The sequence below is a fragment of the Phyllostomus hastatus genome, unplaced genomic scaffold, assembly GCF_019186645.2.
Source record: "Phyllostomus hastatus isolate PE091 unplaced genomic scaffold, TTU_PhHast_1.1 phas_scaffold_39, whole genome shotgun sequence".
NCBI lineage: Eukaryota > Metazoa > Chordata > Mammalia > Chiroptera > Phyllostomidae > Phyllostomus > Phyllostomus hastatus.
In genome coordinates, this window is record NW_025334028.1 from 24,517,771 (window position 1) to 24,534,441 (window position 16,671).

The 16,671-nt window shown below is 35.4% G+C and overlaps 1 protein-coding gene across 4 annotated transcripts in view; it reads left to right on the plus strand.

The window, feature by feature from the left end:
• Positions 1 to 16,671, plus strand: part of BANK1 (B cell scaffold protein with ankyrin repeats 1) — a 305,662-nt gene that overhangs the window by 72,876 nt on the left and 216,115 nt on the right. For all 4 annotated transcript variants that reach the window (XM_045820456.1, XM_045820453.1, XM_045820455.1 and 1 more), the window contains 2 exons: positions 3,796 to 3,934; positions 8,856 to 8,995. In XM_045820456.1, the coding sequence (XP_045676412.1) occupies positions 3,796 to 3,934; positions 8,856 to 8,995 (279 nt within the window). The remainder of the gene's footprint in view (positions 1 to 3,795; positions 3,935 to 8,855; positions 8,996 to 16,671) is intronic.

Below are 16,671 nucleotides of genomic sequence, written 5' to 3' on the forward strand. Positions count from 1 at the left end.
AATACCATACGATTTCACTCATATTTGGAATCTAATGAACAAACTGAACTAACAAACAAAATACAGACAGACTCATGGATGGAGAACAGGATGACAGCTTGGGGTGGGGAGTTTAGGGGGTGGAGGGATTGAGCAAAAAAGGAAAAAGGACTCATAGACATAGACAACAGGGTGGTGATTGCAGGGGAGGGGAGTATAGGGAACTAAATAGTAATGGAAAAAATACAATAAAATATTATTTTTAAAAAAAGACATCCACCCTGACAGAACCAGAAACTTCACTATCTATAACTCATATTAAAGACCAAGTTCCAGCCCTTTTGTTTAGGCATCAAAGTTTTTCACTCATGCAGCAAAACATTAGAGTTTGAAAGTGATAATTGTAATAATCCTTTCTCTCATTGACTGCTCAGAACTAAGTATGGAATAAACAGAGAAAAGATTGAGAGCAAAACAACGGCTTCATAACCGATAAAACTATATTTGTGAGTATGTGATTATCCTAGCATTTTCTCCATGGAATTAAATGTATTCATATAATTCCATCTTTAATTAAGATGCACACAATAATTAGGGGCAAAGCTGGGCAAGTGCAGTCCTTCCCCCCTGGACCGGGCTCCTTCCTGTATGCAGATGCAGGCACCAGATGAAGCTGGGAGTCCTGAGGGAGATAAGGAGTAGAGTGGAGCAGGCTCAGTTGTAAAATGTCATGTTTTTTACATCTTATTTTCATCTTAATTTGAAAATATATAGATTGTCTCTTCTGTGCAAAGTTCTTGCAAGATACACCAATGAAATGAAAAAATAAAAATACCTTAAAGATGCTTAAAACCTACCTGGGAAGCAAGCCATAGACATGAAACAGTAACAGAGCAGAGGGCATGACTTAGAAAGGGTCAAAGAAATTTCAGGGGCAAAGGAGAAGGGCTTATAGGAACAAGTATAAAGGACACATGGAAAAAAACTAGGGGGGTTGGAAAAGGGAGGGAGGTGGGGAGGACTGGGGAGGTAGGCTGGGATGGGAGTGAAAGGCAGAAAACTGTACTTGAATAACAGTTAAAATTTAAAAAAGAACTAAAAAAAGAAAGAAAGGGTCAAAGAAGTAGTGTGGGTGTAAATTCTTTGTGATTCCTTTGGAAGTTGTGCAACTCCTTGTGGGCTGAAGTTGCAGGAGGGATCTGTGGAGGTGGAAAACTTGAGTTGAACACTGTTGGAGAGGATAAGTATGGAGAAAGGGAGGGAGATAAGGAATGAAATGGCAAGCCAACATTGTATACAAACAGGACTGTTTACCTAATCAGCAGGGACCAATGCAAAATGAAAACGCAGGAGCCCTTGTTCAAATTATTAAGTATTTCAAGGCAGTGTCAACAAACATTAAACTAAGTGCAGGGCCCTGCTAGCACAGGTCCCGGAGCAATTGTGCAGGTCACACGGCCATGAAGCTGGCCCTGTGTACAAATGAACACTTAAGTGCCTCTTTTGGGGTGGTCAGTATGCTTGTCTTTTGTTTAGAACTTTTCTCTAGAAATGGTTGAAATGTGGAGTCATGCCCTTTCTTAGGGAGAGAATGTGATGCATAAGAAGCAGTCATTGTGAATGCTCGTGAGTAAGAATGTGTTGCATGGGTGAATAAAACATTGGAGAGGATGCTTAGGCTTACCAGGTTCTGAAGGAGAGAGGTCAAAGTTAAATAAGAAGTGCTGTTTCTGTAGAAGAGAACTCTGAAGAACTTTGAAGCAGGAAGTGGAGATCTGAGCTGAAGTGAAATATGGTCATTAAAGATATGAAGTAAGGGGACAGACATGAGTAACAAAGAGACTGAAGAACTGTGCTAGACCTGAGGTCCTGTGTGGAGGAGACTGCAGATGTGAGAAACAGGAGGGGCTCACGGTCCTGCCCCTCAGGGCTCAGATGGGGTAGTGTATTGAAAAGGTGCAGGGAAGAAAGCAGGGAAGTGTTTCTGACATGTTGGATGTGTAGGGCAAGAGAAGGAATAGTGGTAGTTCCCTTGAGATGGGATCTTTTTTTATGGGAATTTTATTTTATTTTATTTTATTATTTTCATTTTCCCCCTATTACTCTCCCCTGCCCTGGCCGCCCCTCTCACATTCAATCCTCACCACACACCACCCCCCCATTGTCCTTGCCCATGAGTACTTATACTTGTTCCTTGACTTGACCCTTCCTCTTCTTCCCCTCATTACTCCCCTCCCCCACCCCTCTGGTCACTGTCAGTCTGTTCCTTATTTTCATATCTCTGGTTTTATTTTGATCACTTGTTTGTTGTGTTCATTAGGTTCCACTTATAAGTGAAAATACATGGTATTTGTTTATCAACATCTGGCTTATTTCATTTAGCATAATGCTCTCCAGTTTCATCCATGTTTTTGTGAAGGATAGAAGCTCCTTCTTTCTTCTGCTGCATAGGATCTTTTCCTGATGTACAATCGAATTGGTGAGGAGAAATCTAGATCAAAACACCCTATGAACAAATACTATTTGGAAGCACTGGACCCTGGTGGGAAACTCCCAAAATGACTGTGTGTCAGCTGAAATGATTTTGTAACATCAGTGAATTTGTAGAAGTGCTTTGGTACAGAGCATTAAAGATGTTAGCTTTATTGGTGGGTGATTTTTGCTTTGGGAGATATTTAAATAGGAGAACTTTGAAATTAATGGCTTTTGGGTAATCATGATTTTATAAGAGCATAAAATTAGGTTCCTGTTTATTTTTTGAGGTACTTAAATTTAGTTTACTTTGAAGAGGGCCTTCAAAGAGTTTATCTGAAATCATCATAAAAATATTTCATTTTAGTTATTCTGAAGGCTTAAGCAATATGATATAAAGAAAAGTACAGATTTTGAATTTAGGTAGTTCTAATTTATCTTCAAATGTATTTCTGTGTATTAGTTATCCTGTTCATAAAAGGTAAAAATAATAGTCTTCCATTTTGGTTTTGGTTTGTGCATGTATTTGCATGTGTGTGTATGCATGTATACTCTCATATGTTTTGGTTAGAATTTAAAAAACTTTATACAAAATTTGCTTAGAATAAGTTTTAGCATAAAATAGATGCTTAATAAATATATACTTCTTCCTTTCTTTCTCTGTATTAATTTCAGCACTTTTGTCCCTAACTTAAAAAAATTTTCCAAAAAGTTTTCAAAAACCCTTACATAGATTTAGCTTTTTCACCTTAGTAAAAATCTTTAAACTGTTAGATTTAGAAATTTTAGTCAACTCAATGACCTTTTTCAGATATCAATAATAAATAACCTACCCAGAGAATCTCTTTTAGGTAAGATTTAAAACTATTGGACTTTTAAAAAGTTTTATCCTTCAATTTAAAAAAAAATCATCATATTTACATGTCAGTCCTTTCATTTACAGATAAATACACCGAGTTCTAGAAAGGTGGAGGAAAAGATTTTGGAAGAACAGTTTGTTTAATGGTTGAATGGCAGCTCCCTGGAGGCTGTGAGGAGATGGGGAGCCTCACACATGGGAAGGGGACAAGGGGAAAGGGAACATTTATGTTCTCACCAACTTTTCAGTTGTAAAATAAGGTACTGGAAAAAAAAATTGAGTAGTTAATAAACACCAAGTACATAGACTCAAAATGTAATGAGATTCACATTTACATATTTCCTTTCTAAATATGGTTGAAAATATGGACGTGATAGAAGACAAAATGATTATATGCTACCTCTATCATTAATAATTGCAATGGGTTATTTGGTTAATGTAAACTTTTTCAAATGCTTAATTGGGTTTTATTTTTCATTTTATAGAATCCTGGTGAAATATTTATTATTTTGAGAGACGAAGTAATTAGTGATGCTGTGGAGGTTGAATTTATATCACATAATAAATGCATTAGAATACGGCCAGCCCTTTGGAATAAAACAGTCTGGTGTATGAAAGCTTTAGGTAAGAAAGCTTTTTATGCTTTAATAAATATAAAACATCACCCTGAATTTCTTTCAGTAAATTTATGATAAATGGTTTCATTTCCCTACAGAAACTAATATTGTCCTGCAGGTGTTTCCTGTGTCAACTTTCACACACCCAAGGTTGTTACTATTAATCTGATTTTGCAAAAGTACAAATGCATAAATTCTGAGAAGTTAGCTTGTGTATCATGTGGTGAAACAGCGTCCAGTTACATCACACATTTTTATGTGTGTCAGTAGAGAGCACTTGAATATATGCTACCTACTAATTGTGGAACTAAAATTATTAGCTTTATTGTAACAGGATTAGTAAATATTTGCATTTTCATTAATGAACTTTGAAATTTTTTTACTTCCCTCTCTCTCTCACTCTCTCACTCTGCCCCTCCCCCTCCCTCTCTTTCTCTCTCCTTCCTGCCTCTCTTCCTTCCTCTCTCTGTTTGGTCATGCTCTTGAGTATATTTTTGGTTGTTTTGGAAAGCATAAATCTTTTTCAATGTTTTATCATCATGATAACATTTCTATATACATTCTTTCCTTCTTTTCCTAATTTTATTTATGAAGCTAAACATTTCATTATGCAACTCTGCTTGCAGCATGGTAAATAGTATCAGATGGAATATCCGTGCTTGCCACAAAAATTGTACTAAATTCAAAATCTACTATATTAATTTCTGAATGTTTTGATAAAAAGTAGTATTATTTGTTTTTTGTTTTTTCAATCAGAGAATAAATCTTATAAAACTTTATAAATGTAAACTTCATAAAATATTTTAAAATAAAAGATATGCAATCTTACTATGAATTTTGGAAATGTAAAAATATTTCAAAGTAAAGAGTATTTCAAATCCATCCTGAGATTTTTTATGTACCTGTTGTGAAGTAAGCCCATTTACATGGTATCTGCAAACCTTCCCTATTCTGCTATGCAGAGCATGTGTCCCCTCTATGGATTTCCTTGCACAGCCGAGATGAGAGTTCGATTACAGAAAGGAAAGACTTTACACCAAGCATTTGTAAACATTCAGACACTGCTTCTTCTCATGGACAAGGATATGCAGGAGTGAGATGAAGAAGAACTCTCCTTGTCTCTTTTCTTCCTTTTCCAAAGATCCCTTCTTCCTTATGCCACAGTTTAAATGATTTAATGAAGACTAATTTCTAATTAATTAATTTTGGAGTTTAAATTAAATCTAGTTAGACTAAAATCACTATACAGAAAAAAATCAATATTGTAAATTAAGAAGTACTTAGATAATACTTCCCAAATAGCAGATCAAAATGTTAAATAAAATTACTCACAATAACCAGAGTCATGGAAATAAAGAGCAAACTGACAGTAACCAGAGGGGATGGGGGCAGGGAATAACAGGGCAAAGAAAAGGAAGGGTCATCAAAGAACAGGCATAAAGGACCCATGGGCAAAGACAACCGGGGTGGGAGAGGGAGATTGAATGTGGGAGGTGTGGGTGGGTAGAGTGTGGGAGAGTAAGGTGGGAGGGGAGTGGGGACAACTATAACTGAGCAACAATAAAAAAAGGTTTTATGTTCAGTTTACCTAGTAGCTAAAAGCAGTGCAAAGAGTAAAACATATCAAAGTTCAAATGTTTTTCAGAAAAGCAGAAAATGAATAATCTATGTTTTTCAAGATATACTAATTCATAATATGTCTACGTAGTTGAACAGCAAGTTTGTAGTAAAAAAATCACTATTTACTAGTTATGCTAATTAAACCCCTCAAAGTCTTTCTGTCAACTATTCTGTTCTGTAAATTAATGAGAGATTTTCTCATGAAATTTTGTCTGCTCTTTGGTGTGTAGCAATATATAGACTGATACCAAGAGTGTGTGTGAGAATATAGATGGGACATGCTTCTACAGACATGACCCCAGAGTTTTATTTTCTCTGCCTCATGGCACTGTTACTTAAAATTTTTGAGCTTTGCCCTAACTGGTGTGGCTAAGTGGATTGGGCACCAACCTGTGGGCCAAAAGGTTGCTGGTTCAATTCCCAGTTAGGGCACATGCATGTGTTGCAGGCCAGGTCCCCAGTTGGGGGCGTGTTAGAGTCAGCCAATCAATGTTTCTCTCATGCATCAGTGTTTCTTTCCTTCTCTTTCTCTTTCCTTTCCTCTCTTTCTAAAAATAAATAAATAAAATCTTTTAAAAATTCCGAGCCCTAGCAAGAACTTTATTTTATATCATGACCCAGTACATATGCATAAATCCATAATTAAAACAAAGGTTTTCAAAGCAATAGTTAAACTAATGGTATTAGCCCTGTCATGTAGAACTTGGACGTTGTCACTCCCACTCTTACAACTTGAGAAAGTTGAACAAACTGAAAATAAATGTCTTTTCTTGAGTTCATTAAGAACTATGGCTGTGGGGCAAACCACCATTCCCAAAGTTGGAGAGAATGGCAAATCAAGAGAGTGATATATGTATATATGATAATATATATCAAAGAACCAGCAGGAAGATCTCACCATATCTCTTTTATGATTTATCACCTGGCTTTCTTTCAAAAAGTAAAAATCCCATTGTAAGACTCCTAATCTTTTTTCTGATAAACAACAATCATATCTTCATTTAAAATCATTCTTATGAAATTTACTGAAATTATTTCATTCGAGTCCCAAAACTCCAAAGCCCTCATTACCATGTGTGCGCAGCTGTATCCAATGAGAAGTACTTTACAGCTTTCAGTTTTTGTTGTGATTTCTCTTCCATTCTCTATTGGACAGATACTTAGTTTGGGAAGAGGGAAGTTTTCTGTTTTATTTCCTTTAAAATACAAGTGTCTAGTCAAGCAATATTGTAGTAAGAAATTTCATTCAGCTTCATCTAGTAAGGCTTAAAATTGCTTTTGTTGGCTTTAGATTACTTTGAGTGATATATTATAAAGTCCTTTAACCCATTCAGCAGATAAAGTAAAATTAATGCTTAAACATTAAAAACTTTTAAATATTCAAAGCTTCATTTGGGAGTTAGGGTTAAAACCAGCTTTTTAGTTAGTCTTGTGCTTAATGTCTAATTCCAAACTCCAGAAAGTTTTCCAGGAGAATTTGGAAAATGTCTCCAGGACAAAGAGTGAAAGTTTTAAAAGTGTGTTCTGAAAATGAATTAAAAGAGATAACTTATGTTTACCTTTGTTACAATAAAGTATGACTTTTCTATTGAAATGACTGTTTATTGTTATTCTTTTTTGGGAAGCCCCAAATTCTTAAATAACTTGAATTGCTGGTATGTTAGATTGGAATTTACAATGGAATATATTAGTCACTTTAAACAGTTTGTTCATGAAAAGCTTTGGATAATATTAAAATGTATGGTGTAGCTGTAACTAGTACTCAAATATCAGGGCACTAAATTTTGCCTTCCCAAAGGGCTTTTCATTATAATCAATTGAATAAAATTTCTGTAATTTCAATCAACTCTACTCTTTCTCTGTTCAAACACAATTTTGAGAAACTTGCCTATAATTTAGGTAATTTTCTTCATGAGAATAGTAACAAATACCTAACTTTTTATGACCAACTTTACTGTTCTAAATTATAAAGTATTATGCAAAGATAATCATAGATTATTTTTTTAAATAGAAGTTAGTTGTTAGGGAGAAAGGACTTAGTGCCTTGGGTGAAGAGGCCAGGGGAGTAAAGAGTACAAATATAATACAGAATTCTGTTGGACAACAATTAAAACTTTTTAAAAATGAAAAAAAAAGAATTTTGTATGATCATTAGAGCAGAACGTGATCATTATCTAAGCCTGCTTCTGATTCTGACCACAATGTTTATCCAGCTCTTAATTTCTATTCAAACTGAACCATACACACAAGTATAACTACAATTTCCATGTTATAAAAAGGAATAAATCTAAACAAAGTGAATGGTAGTAGATACTTTTGGGCATAAGCTAAAGCTTAAACTGAACACTTAAACTGACTCTACATTCGTCTACTAACTTTCTGGCATTAGAACTAACCTGAATTTAAACTACTACTGAATTCTGCCTCTATACCATTAGCTAGCCTTAAATACATAGCCTGAACTCAAACATATTTCATATATTACCATGTTTTATGTTGAGACCAGGAAATATCTTTTAAAATAATATAAACCAATATAAACACTCTTCTTCAAGAGTGTAGAAAATAACTGTTTTCTTCAAAGCTACTGGAAACTATGATTGTTATATCTATAAAATTGTAAATGTAATGACACTATAATGATATTTTTGAAAAGAAATGAGCCTTTTGCTTCATGTATTGGGCAACATATGCTTCTATACAGAGAAACATATTGTAATGAAGAAATGCATGTACGGTTTATCACACATGTGACTTCAGAGATAATAAAATGTGCTGTTTTGAGAGAAAAAAATAAAACCATTGTTTTATTTTAAAAAAGAAGTGCAAATGGGTAGTTACAGAATAGTCATGGGGATGTAAAATACAGTTTAAGAAAGAGGGCAGCATAAGAACTTATACGCATGACTCATGGACATGAACAATGGTGGGGGGATTGCCTGAGGAGTGCTGCGTGAAGAGAGCAAAGGGAGAAAGTTAGGACAACTGTAATAACATAATCAATAAGATATAATTTATAAAATAATTTTATAATGGGGAAAATGGAGACAACTGTATGTGAACAACAATAAAAATAAAAAATAATTTTATCATGTGTTCTTATCTTATAATTTTATTAAACAAGCCTAGAATTATACATTTTATTCTGTGACTTCTAACTTCTAAGGATAAAAAAGAAAACATAAGTGCTAGTAGTTAATAAAATTGGTACAAATTCCTAAAGCTTTCCCATATGTTCTCAAAGAGAGATAGAATGTGAGACATACATTATATACCCAATTTCTAACTCTATTTTTGTGTTTTATAAGATTTCCCTGCTGGCTCTGTCAGTGTCAATGTCTACTGTGATGGAATCATGAAGGCCACAGCTAAGATTAAGTACTACAAAACAGAAAAGGCTGAGGAATGCCTATCGGGAGTGGCAGGTTCAGGGGATGGTGTGTGCCGGGTAAGTTCATCTCTCCATAAAGTTGGTAATGAGCTAAAGAGCTAATGTGGACAAAAGAATGCATGCTTGGGCAGAAAGTCTATATGTTGGTTGAATAAGAATGAATTACTGATCGATAGGAAGGGAAGAAATCAAGTTCTGTGCTTCAGAGAGTCAGATGAATTAGTTTGCTTAAGTCAAGCACTCCAGATAATGTCACAGGGAGACAGGCTTACCCATTACGAAATAGCTATTGTGATAGGCTAATTTTAAAGCTGTTACAGAGCAGATAAAGAAAGACAGAAGGATTAAAGAAAAGCCTTAAGAAATTAGTTTCCTCTTTATCTAGTTCTGGACAATACAAACAAAAGAAAAGTCAGGTCATCTGATGCTGTGAGGTTAAGAAGTTAAACAAACCAAAAACACCATCAAAAAGGGAGCGCTATTAATCTAGAAATTGTTATTTTCATATGGAAATTTCCAAACTCAGTGTATATTTTTCTTAGTTTAATTTATCACTGTTATCTGATAGTGAAAATTCTTGCTTTAAATTAACAATATTTATTAGAAAATCCAGAAGGTTAAAATTTTCTGAGACGTGACAGAGAGGCATTTTTGAGCCCAGGGTGCTGCTGTTACTCAGCCAGGACTTAGCGAGGAGTTTGCGGTCTCTCAGAGAGCCCGGCTAGGGACATTTTTCCAGTGACTGTGCATGCTGTGAATCCCTGCCCGCATGGATTAACAATGTAATGATTTCATTTTGATTAATCTTATGCTATTAGTTTAATTTCTGCATTTTATTTACCTTTTTGTTACCTGACCCACTTTCAAAAGAGAGAGAGAGCTTGCTTGATGTGGAAATTTTATCCTTTATAAATTTTTTCCATCAAAATTTTACAGTGAAATGAATGTCATTTCATTTTATAGCTAAGAGATAATTAGAATTATAACCTTGCTTAATTGCTATTGCTTTTTTTTTCGTGGGGAAAGGGAAAAGGTAGAAGGGAGAAGTAGTTGAATGAACAATGTGATCTTCAAATTCACCACAAAATACTCATAAGAACTTCAAACAAAACCATCAATGATAGGGAAGTTGATAGGTTGTCATGAAGCCTTACATATTTAAGCTAGTTGGGAATTTGAGGTTTTGTTATTTATTTTGTGTAACATATTTTTCTGTTAGAGTTCTCCTTTATGAATGACATATTTTAGAACCACAGAAATGGTAAAAATGTCTTAGAGAAGGACAGGGAGTAAAATATCATTTGTCAAACCAGGGAGTCTGTGGACATTTGACAAAATGTCTATTTTGTGATTTCAAAGCAAGAACAAAAGTAATAGCCTAAAATACAGATTGTTTCATTTTTTGTGACAAGTCTACCTTATCTTCTACTTAAAAATGCTGTTCATTACAAAAGGATTAATAAATGTGATATATTACATTATTAATATATAGTCAGCATAGAAATAAAGTCATCTCCAAAACACATTTTTGTGTTGGTTTTGCCCTTAGGGAAGAAAAACTCTTTGTATATAGTGAAAATGAAGTGTAATTTATGACTCTCGGACAGTTTTTCAGAATTCTGTAATATGCAAGTTAGCATTTCTTCTACAACTTTGAGTGAATAAGAACTTTTAGATAACTAGAAAACGCTGTTTCACGTTCACCTTCAGTGTCAGGAATGAGGGTGAATAAGGGTTATGACTGCGTCTTAGGGTTTTTGCTTGCCAGCAAGCCCTGGTGATCCAGTGACAGGAAGAAGGTTGGGCGGTCACAGTTTGAATGAGGCTGTCACTATCAGGAAAGAGCCACTTGAAACTCCAGGCAAGAGTACTGAGAGGCAGAACTATTCAGGCCTGGAGACAGCAGACCACAGTGTAAGAAAGACATTAACAGATTCAGTGTAATATATACAATGTAAGATAGATAGGCTTAGAGAGTTAGCTACTGTCACCAGGAACCCAGAAATGTTGTGGGATGAGATCAATAAAATTCTGAGACAGATCTCAGGCCTCACCGAGCTACACGATCACATGCCTGAAGGAAGAAAAAGGCTTCAGTTCAGTCTGACTCCACCAGGCCTTAGCCCAGGTTTGTCTAATCCAGTGGCATCTGGACCACCCATGTTATACCTGTTAGAAATTCACTAAGATAGTGGATGTCAGACTCGACCCTTGACGACAAGCAAGGAAGCACAGCAGCGTTTCCGCAGCGTGTTTTAGGGATGTCTGGCTTCAAAGGAGGTGTCCCAGCCCACGCTCCCTCTCCTTGTGGGCATTTGGATTTTCTCCCACATAAATTATTTTTTTAACATTTAACTTTGCTCCCACATAGAATATATTTTTGAAATTGTGTAAAAAGCTTTGCTTTTTCTTTTCATTATAGAACAGTACAATAATTGTCTTTTTCATGGGCTTCTACTATATCATTTAATTGGAAAATTTGGACACTTTGAAAATAGTCCATTGAACATCTCTATTTAAAGAACAGTATACATTGTAATTTTATTCACTATTATTACTGTATGTTTGTAAGAACATATACCTGCAGATTTCAATTTTTTCAATATCCAACCTACTTAGCTGAAATGGTATATTGTAATAGCTAGCCTGAGTTTCCTTACAAATTTTAATGGTAGATGCAATTTAAGTAGTCCTAAAAATTAGTAATAAAATACCCTCTATAATCATTTAAAAACTTTTGAGCATATAATAACATGAACAGTCTCTGAATTTGAGGAAAGGAATAATAAGAAATCTGTGGGTTTTATTTTTCAGTAATCCTAGAATTTACAAGAGACTTTACATTATTATTTAAAACCTCTTAAGCATATAGCAAAATGACCATTTTGTGAATATGAGAAAAAAATGATAGTGAGAAACTTAAGTTTTTAGCTTATTTTTAGTGATGTCCATTAGGTTTAACAATATGTTACCAAAACCAGCTTAATAATGTAACTGCTTCCTAAAATCATATTACATTTTTTGAGTAGATATTAAATCCCAGCTCACAGTCTCACAAAGATACAATTTCCAGATTATCACCTAAAACAGTGGATTCAAGAGAGATTCAATGAAAAAAATGCAAAATCCAATTTGAGAAGATAATTAGAATTCAAGGACTAGTGTTAGAAATACTGGTAACTCCTATTTAGCCAAGATAATTAAAACCTTTGAGACTTTCATCCTATTTACAAAAGTTTCCGGAGACAAAAGTAAAGTTAACTTTGTATAGGAAGAACTAGGTACAATATAAAAATCAATTCATGTCAATATGCAAGAAGAACAGAATTATTTCTTAAAACGTTAGGACCCTAGTCCCTGAAAGTTTTTGAAATGGCACCAAATAATTCTTCTTAGTTGAATTTCTTATTGGTAAAATGGTATCTTTGTGTTGCAGGTTTTACTTTATACTTACTTGAATTTTATTTTCATCTCCATATTAGGTATACTTCGTTTCCAGCTTTTATTCCATTGTATATATTATTCAATCTTGGGTTTGCTACCCACAAATGTTTCATACGGTACGAAGCCAGAGAGAAGGCACAGGCTTAGGGAACTCATGTCATTAGGAATTTCCCAGTGGTGGCTAGTTTCCTTACAAGTCAGTTTCTTCACTAAGTTAACACTCAGGTGTTAGCAGTTGTCTCCCTTAAAGAATCTTCAGGAGATTCTTCCCACTGAAAGATACTGGGAATTCCCAGGCCTCTCCGTAATTTCTGGTAGGTCCGTGTTTCCTTCAAAAGGTTGATGGACATGTTTCTTCCTCTTCTCATCAGCTCCTGTTGATAAGATACAAAGGCATCAACTCTCCTCCCTGAAACACCAGTGTTACTAAGACACTCACTTGCTGCAGACTTTCAGTGGCTCCCTGGATAAGGTCCCAACTCCTCTGACTGGTACACAAGGCTGCAGGATCACAAATATTTTCCAACTCATGTCCCACCACAGCATACCCTCTCTGTGTCTTCTTAACTCTCTTCGTAACTTCTGTGTTCTAGCCATCAAGATTGCTCACTCTTTTAGGACACAGTGGCCCATTACCCCCTGCATTCCCCACTTCTTAAAGGCAGGGGCATTGTGTGTTTTGTCTATGCAGACCTAGTTTATTTCACACGAACAGTCCTTATACAAGCGATACAACTGATAGATGTTGCTGAAAAAATGGGAGAAGTAAAAATGATTGTTTATTTTCTAGTGCTATTTGAAAAATAACTTAAAAATAATAGTATAGCTCTGGCTGGCGTAGCTCAGTGGATTGAGCGCGGGCTTGTGAACCAAAGTGTTGCGGGTTCGATTCCCAGCCAGGGTACATTCCTGGGTTGCAGGCCATAACCCCCAGCAACCGCACATTGATGTTTCTCTCTCTCTCCCGCTATCTCTCTCCTTTCCCTCTCCAAAATTAAATAAATAAAATCTTTAATTAAAATAATAGTATAGATGTATGAGATATAAAGAAAAATAAAATTACCCTCTTAAAACACACTCTTACTTATTTATAAAAATGAATAAATACATCTGATGCTTATGAAAATGAGGAATTCTCAGAGGTCCATGATTCTATAAAAATGAAGAATTTGTGCTATAAACTTTCTTCATGTTCTACCTCAGCAATGGACTGTATGTTAATATATGTCATTACTGACTTTTAACAACCATATTATTCCAGATTCCATTCTTGCCTTTCATATGAATACTGAGGAAATGTTTGCTGCTCAAAAATGCCCAAGATCTTACCTCTCACTCAAAAGGCTGCATATTATCTTTCCTTTCCTTTTCTGGCAAATGGCAGAATGGCACAGGAAAAATAGTTTTCTTGTGGGGCAGGAGCAGGGATTAGATTATTTTTTACTGAATCAGCAGTCACTTGCTTCATGAAGTTTACTGTTCTTAGTGCTAAGGGGATTTCCTCCTATGTACAATGAAGAAGCTAGAGTATATGACCTCCAACATCACTTCCAACTCAAATATTCCATGATTTTATGCCAAGAAAAAAAATACTGAACTACATTGGAAATTATGATGGCTCTCCATTTAAAAGGATTGACTCGAATATGTGTGGGCTCCCCACATAGCCTTTATTTCATTTTTATTTGCACTCCTTCCCAATTTCCCTCCAGAGAAGAAGGAAATGATTTGTTTCAGGAATCTTCTATCAGTTTTATTACTTGTTTTATACTTCTGATGAAAGGCTTGAAATGAATAGAGAAAGAACAGTCAAATAAAATGCAATTTGGAGATTTATTTCTGTATTCATTTTTCATAGTTTGTGCCTCTTATAAAAGCAGATCAATGAGAATAAGGCATGTCTATTGAAGTTTGTATTGTACTAACAAAATAAGTGACATTTTCTCTGTGCTATGTCTCCATCTGTGGTAATGGATAAGCAAAAGTTAATGATACCTGATTAGGGTAGATCAGACCTAACATTTACTCTCACCTCAGTTACAAGTTATTGAATCAAATAGGAGTATTCTATTTAGTACACTCATCTATTTATTTGGAGAAAAGCAAATAAATTGATTGATTTTAACAGCAGATACAGCAGCTGTGACAGGGAAAAGTAAATATTTCTGAGTGCAGATACTTAGCCATTCACTCAACCATACTCTGCTCTACAATTCTTTATCTGATAAGCAACCTCAGTTCCTTTCATAGATTTTGGCTCTGTTCAAGTACAGTTTAGAATATATTTTCTTTTTTATCTTTTCTTTTCTTTTTTAATTTTAATCATTGTTCAAGTACAGTTTTCTCCCTTTTACTCTCAATCCAGCCCACCCACCCAACCTTCCCTTCTTCCCTCCCATTACCACCTTCCCCCTAGATTTTGTCCATGTGTCCTTTAAATTTGTTCCTGTAAACCCTTCCCATTCTCCCCTGAAATTCCCTCTTCTCTCCCCTCTGGTCACTGTCAGCCTGTCTTCTATTTCAGTGTCTTTGGATATATTTTGCTTGTTTTTTTTGTTTTGTTGATTAGGTTCCTGTTAAAGGTGAGATCATATGGTATTTGTCTTTCATTGCCTGGCTTATTTCACTTAGCATAATGTTTTCTAGCTCCATCCATGCTGTTGCAAAGGGTAGGAGCTCCTTCTTTCTTTCTGTAGAATATATTTTCTTAATGGTTTGCTAATTTATAGTTTCTATGTACTCATTGGAAATAAATACCCCATTTCTTATTTCTCCCAAACTAAAGTATCTCTTTTGCTTCCTACATGCCACTCTCCTCTGTTCCGTGGGGCTGGCTTTGACTGCCCTTTACAGAGGACCCCAGTCAGTGGTGTGAGCACTGCCTGTAGCCACCCTTATTAGAGTGCAGGCTTCATCGCTTTAACTATCTAGTTGTTAATTAGCTTAACAATAACCCACAACCTTCGGACCAACTCCATCTAGTTGTTTAGAGGGTTGGAATCTTCAAGCACAAGGAATGTTTCAAAATAACTCAGAAAAAAAAGCACAAGTCTAACACAGTTAACAATGTTTCTTCATAGCTATTATTCATAACAAGATGATTACAGAAAATTAGAAAATCTGCATCTGATAGGAAAAAACCCCAAATCATTAATAACCCCTTGGAAATGAGGAGACTGAAAAAATTATTGTGGCAAAAAGTGTTTGTTTATATATTTTTAAAAGCCATTATGCATTCTTGTGGACTTATTTTTTAAGAACAGTTTTACTTCAACGATAACATAAATAAATAAAGTGGATATATAATTTGGGAACTTTAAATTGTATTTGGCATTCACAAATTGTGCCTCTTCGGTAAACTGCATCAAGACACAGGAAATGAAATAAAAAAACCTTTGACAAGGAAAATTCAACTTCTAATACCCACCCCCCAGCTTTGGAGGTCAGCAATCTAGTCTCATGATTATTATTACTTTAAGTAGTAACACACAGATATATGAGGTCTGTCCAGAAAAAGTCCAGCCATTATTAGTATAATGAGAATGGTTTGTGCCATATCAATGTAACCTGGCAGCCAAGGAGAGCGGACTGGAATGCACATGCATGAACAATGGTGCCTTCACTGTACTAGTCAGTGGGAGTGGTAGACATCATTGAGTGAGCATGTGTACTGTGTGGCTATTACATTGAAAATGTCTAAGCAAGTTGAACAATGAATCTGCATCAAACTTTGCGCTAAGCTTGAACATTCCTCTGTGGAAACTATTTGGATGATTTAGAAGTCCGAAGCTATGGGCAATTGGTGATTAGCAGCTCCATCATGACAATGGGCCCACTCATGCATCACCTCATGCAGAGTTTTTTGGTGAAACATCAAATCACCCAGGTGACTCAGCCCCCCTACAGCCCAAATTTGACACCACATGTCTTCTGGTTTTTCCTGAAACTGAAATCACCTTCGAAAGGGAAATTATTTCAGACCATGGATGAAATTCAGAAAAATGCTACAGGCAGCTGATGGCGACTGGGAGAACTGTGTGAGATTCCAAGGTGCCTACTCTGAAGGGGACTGAGGCATCATTGTCCTGTGTGCAATGTTTTTTGTATCTTGTATCTTCTTCAATAAATGCCTCTATTTTTCATAGTACATGAGTGGATACTTTCTGGACAGACCTTTTGATGCATCATCATCAATCTGGTTTAAAAGCCAGAAATATAAAAGTCTCTTAATATGTTCTATTCTCTCACCCCACAATTAATCCATCACTAAGCCATATCAATTTTACTTA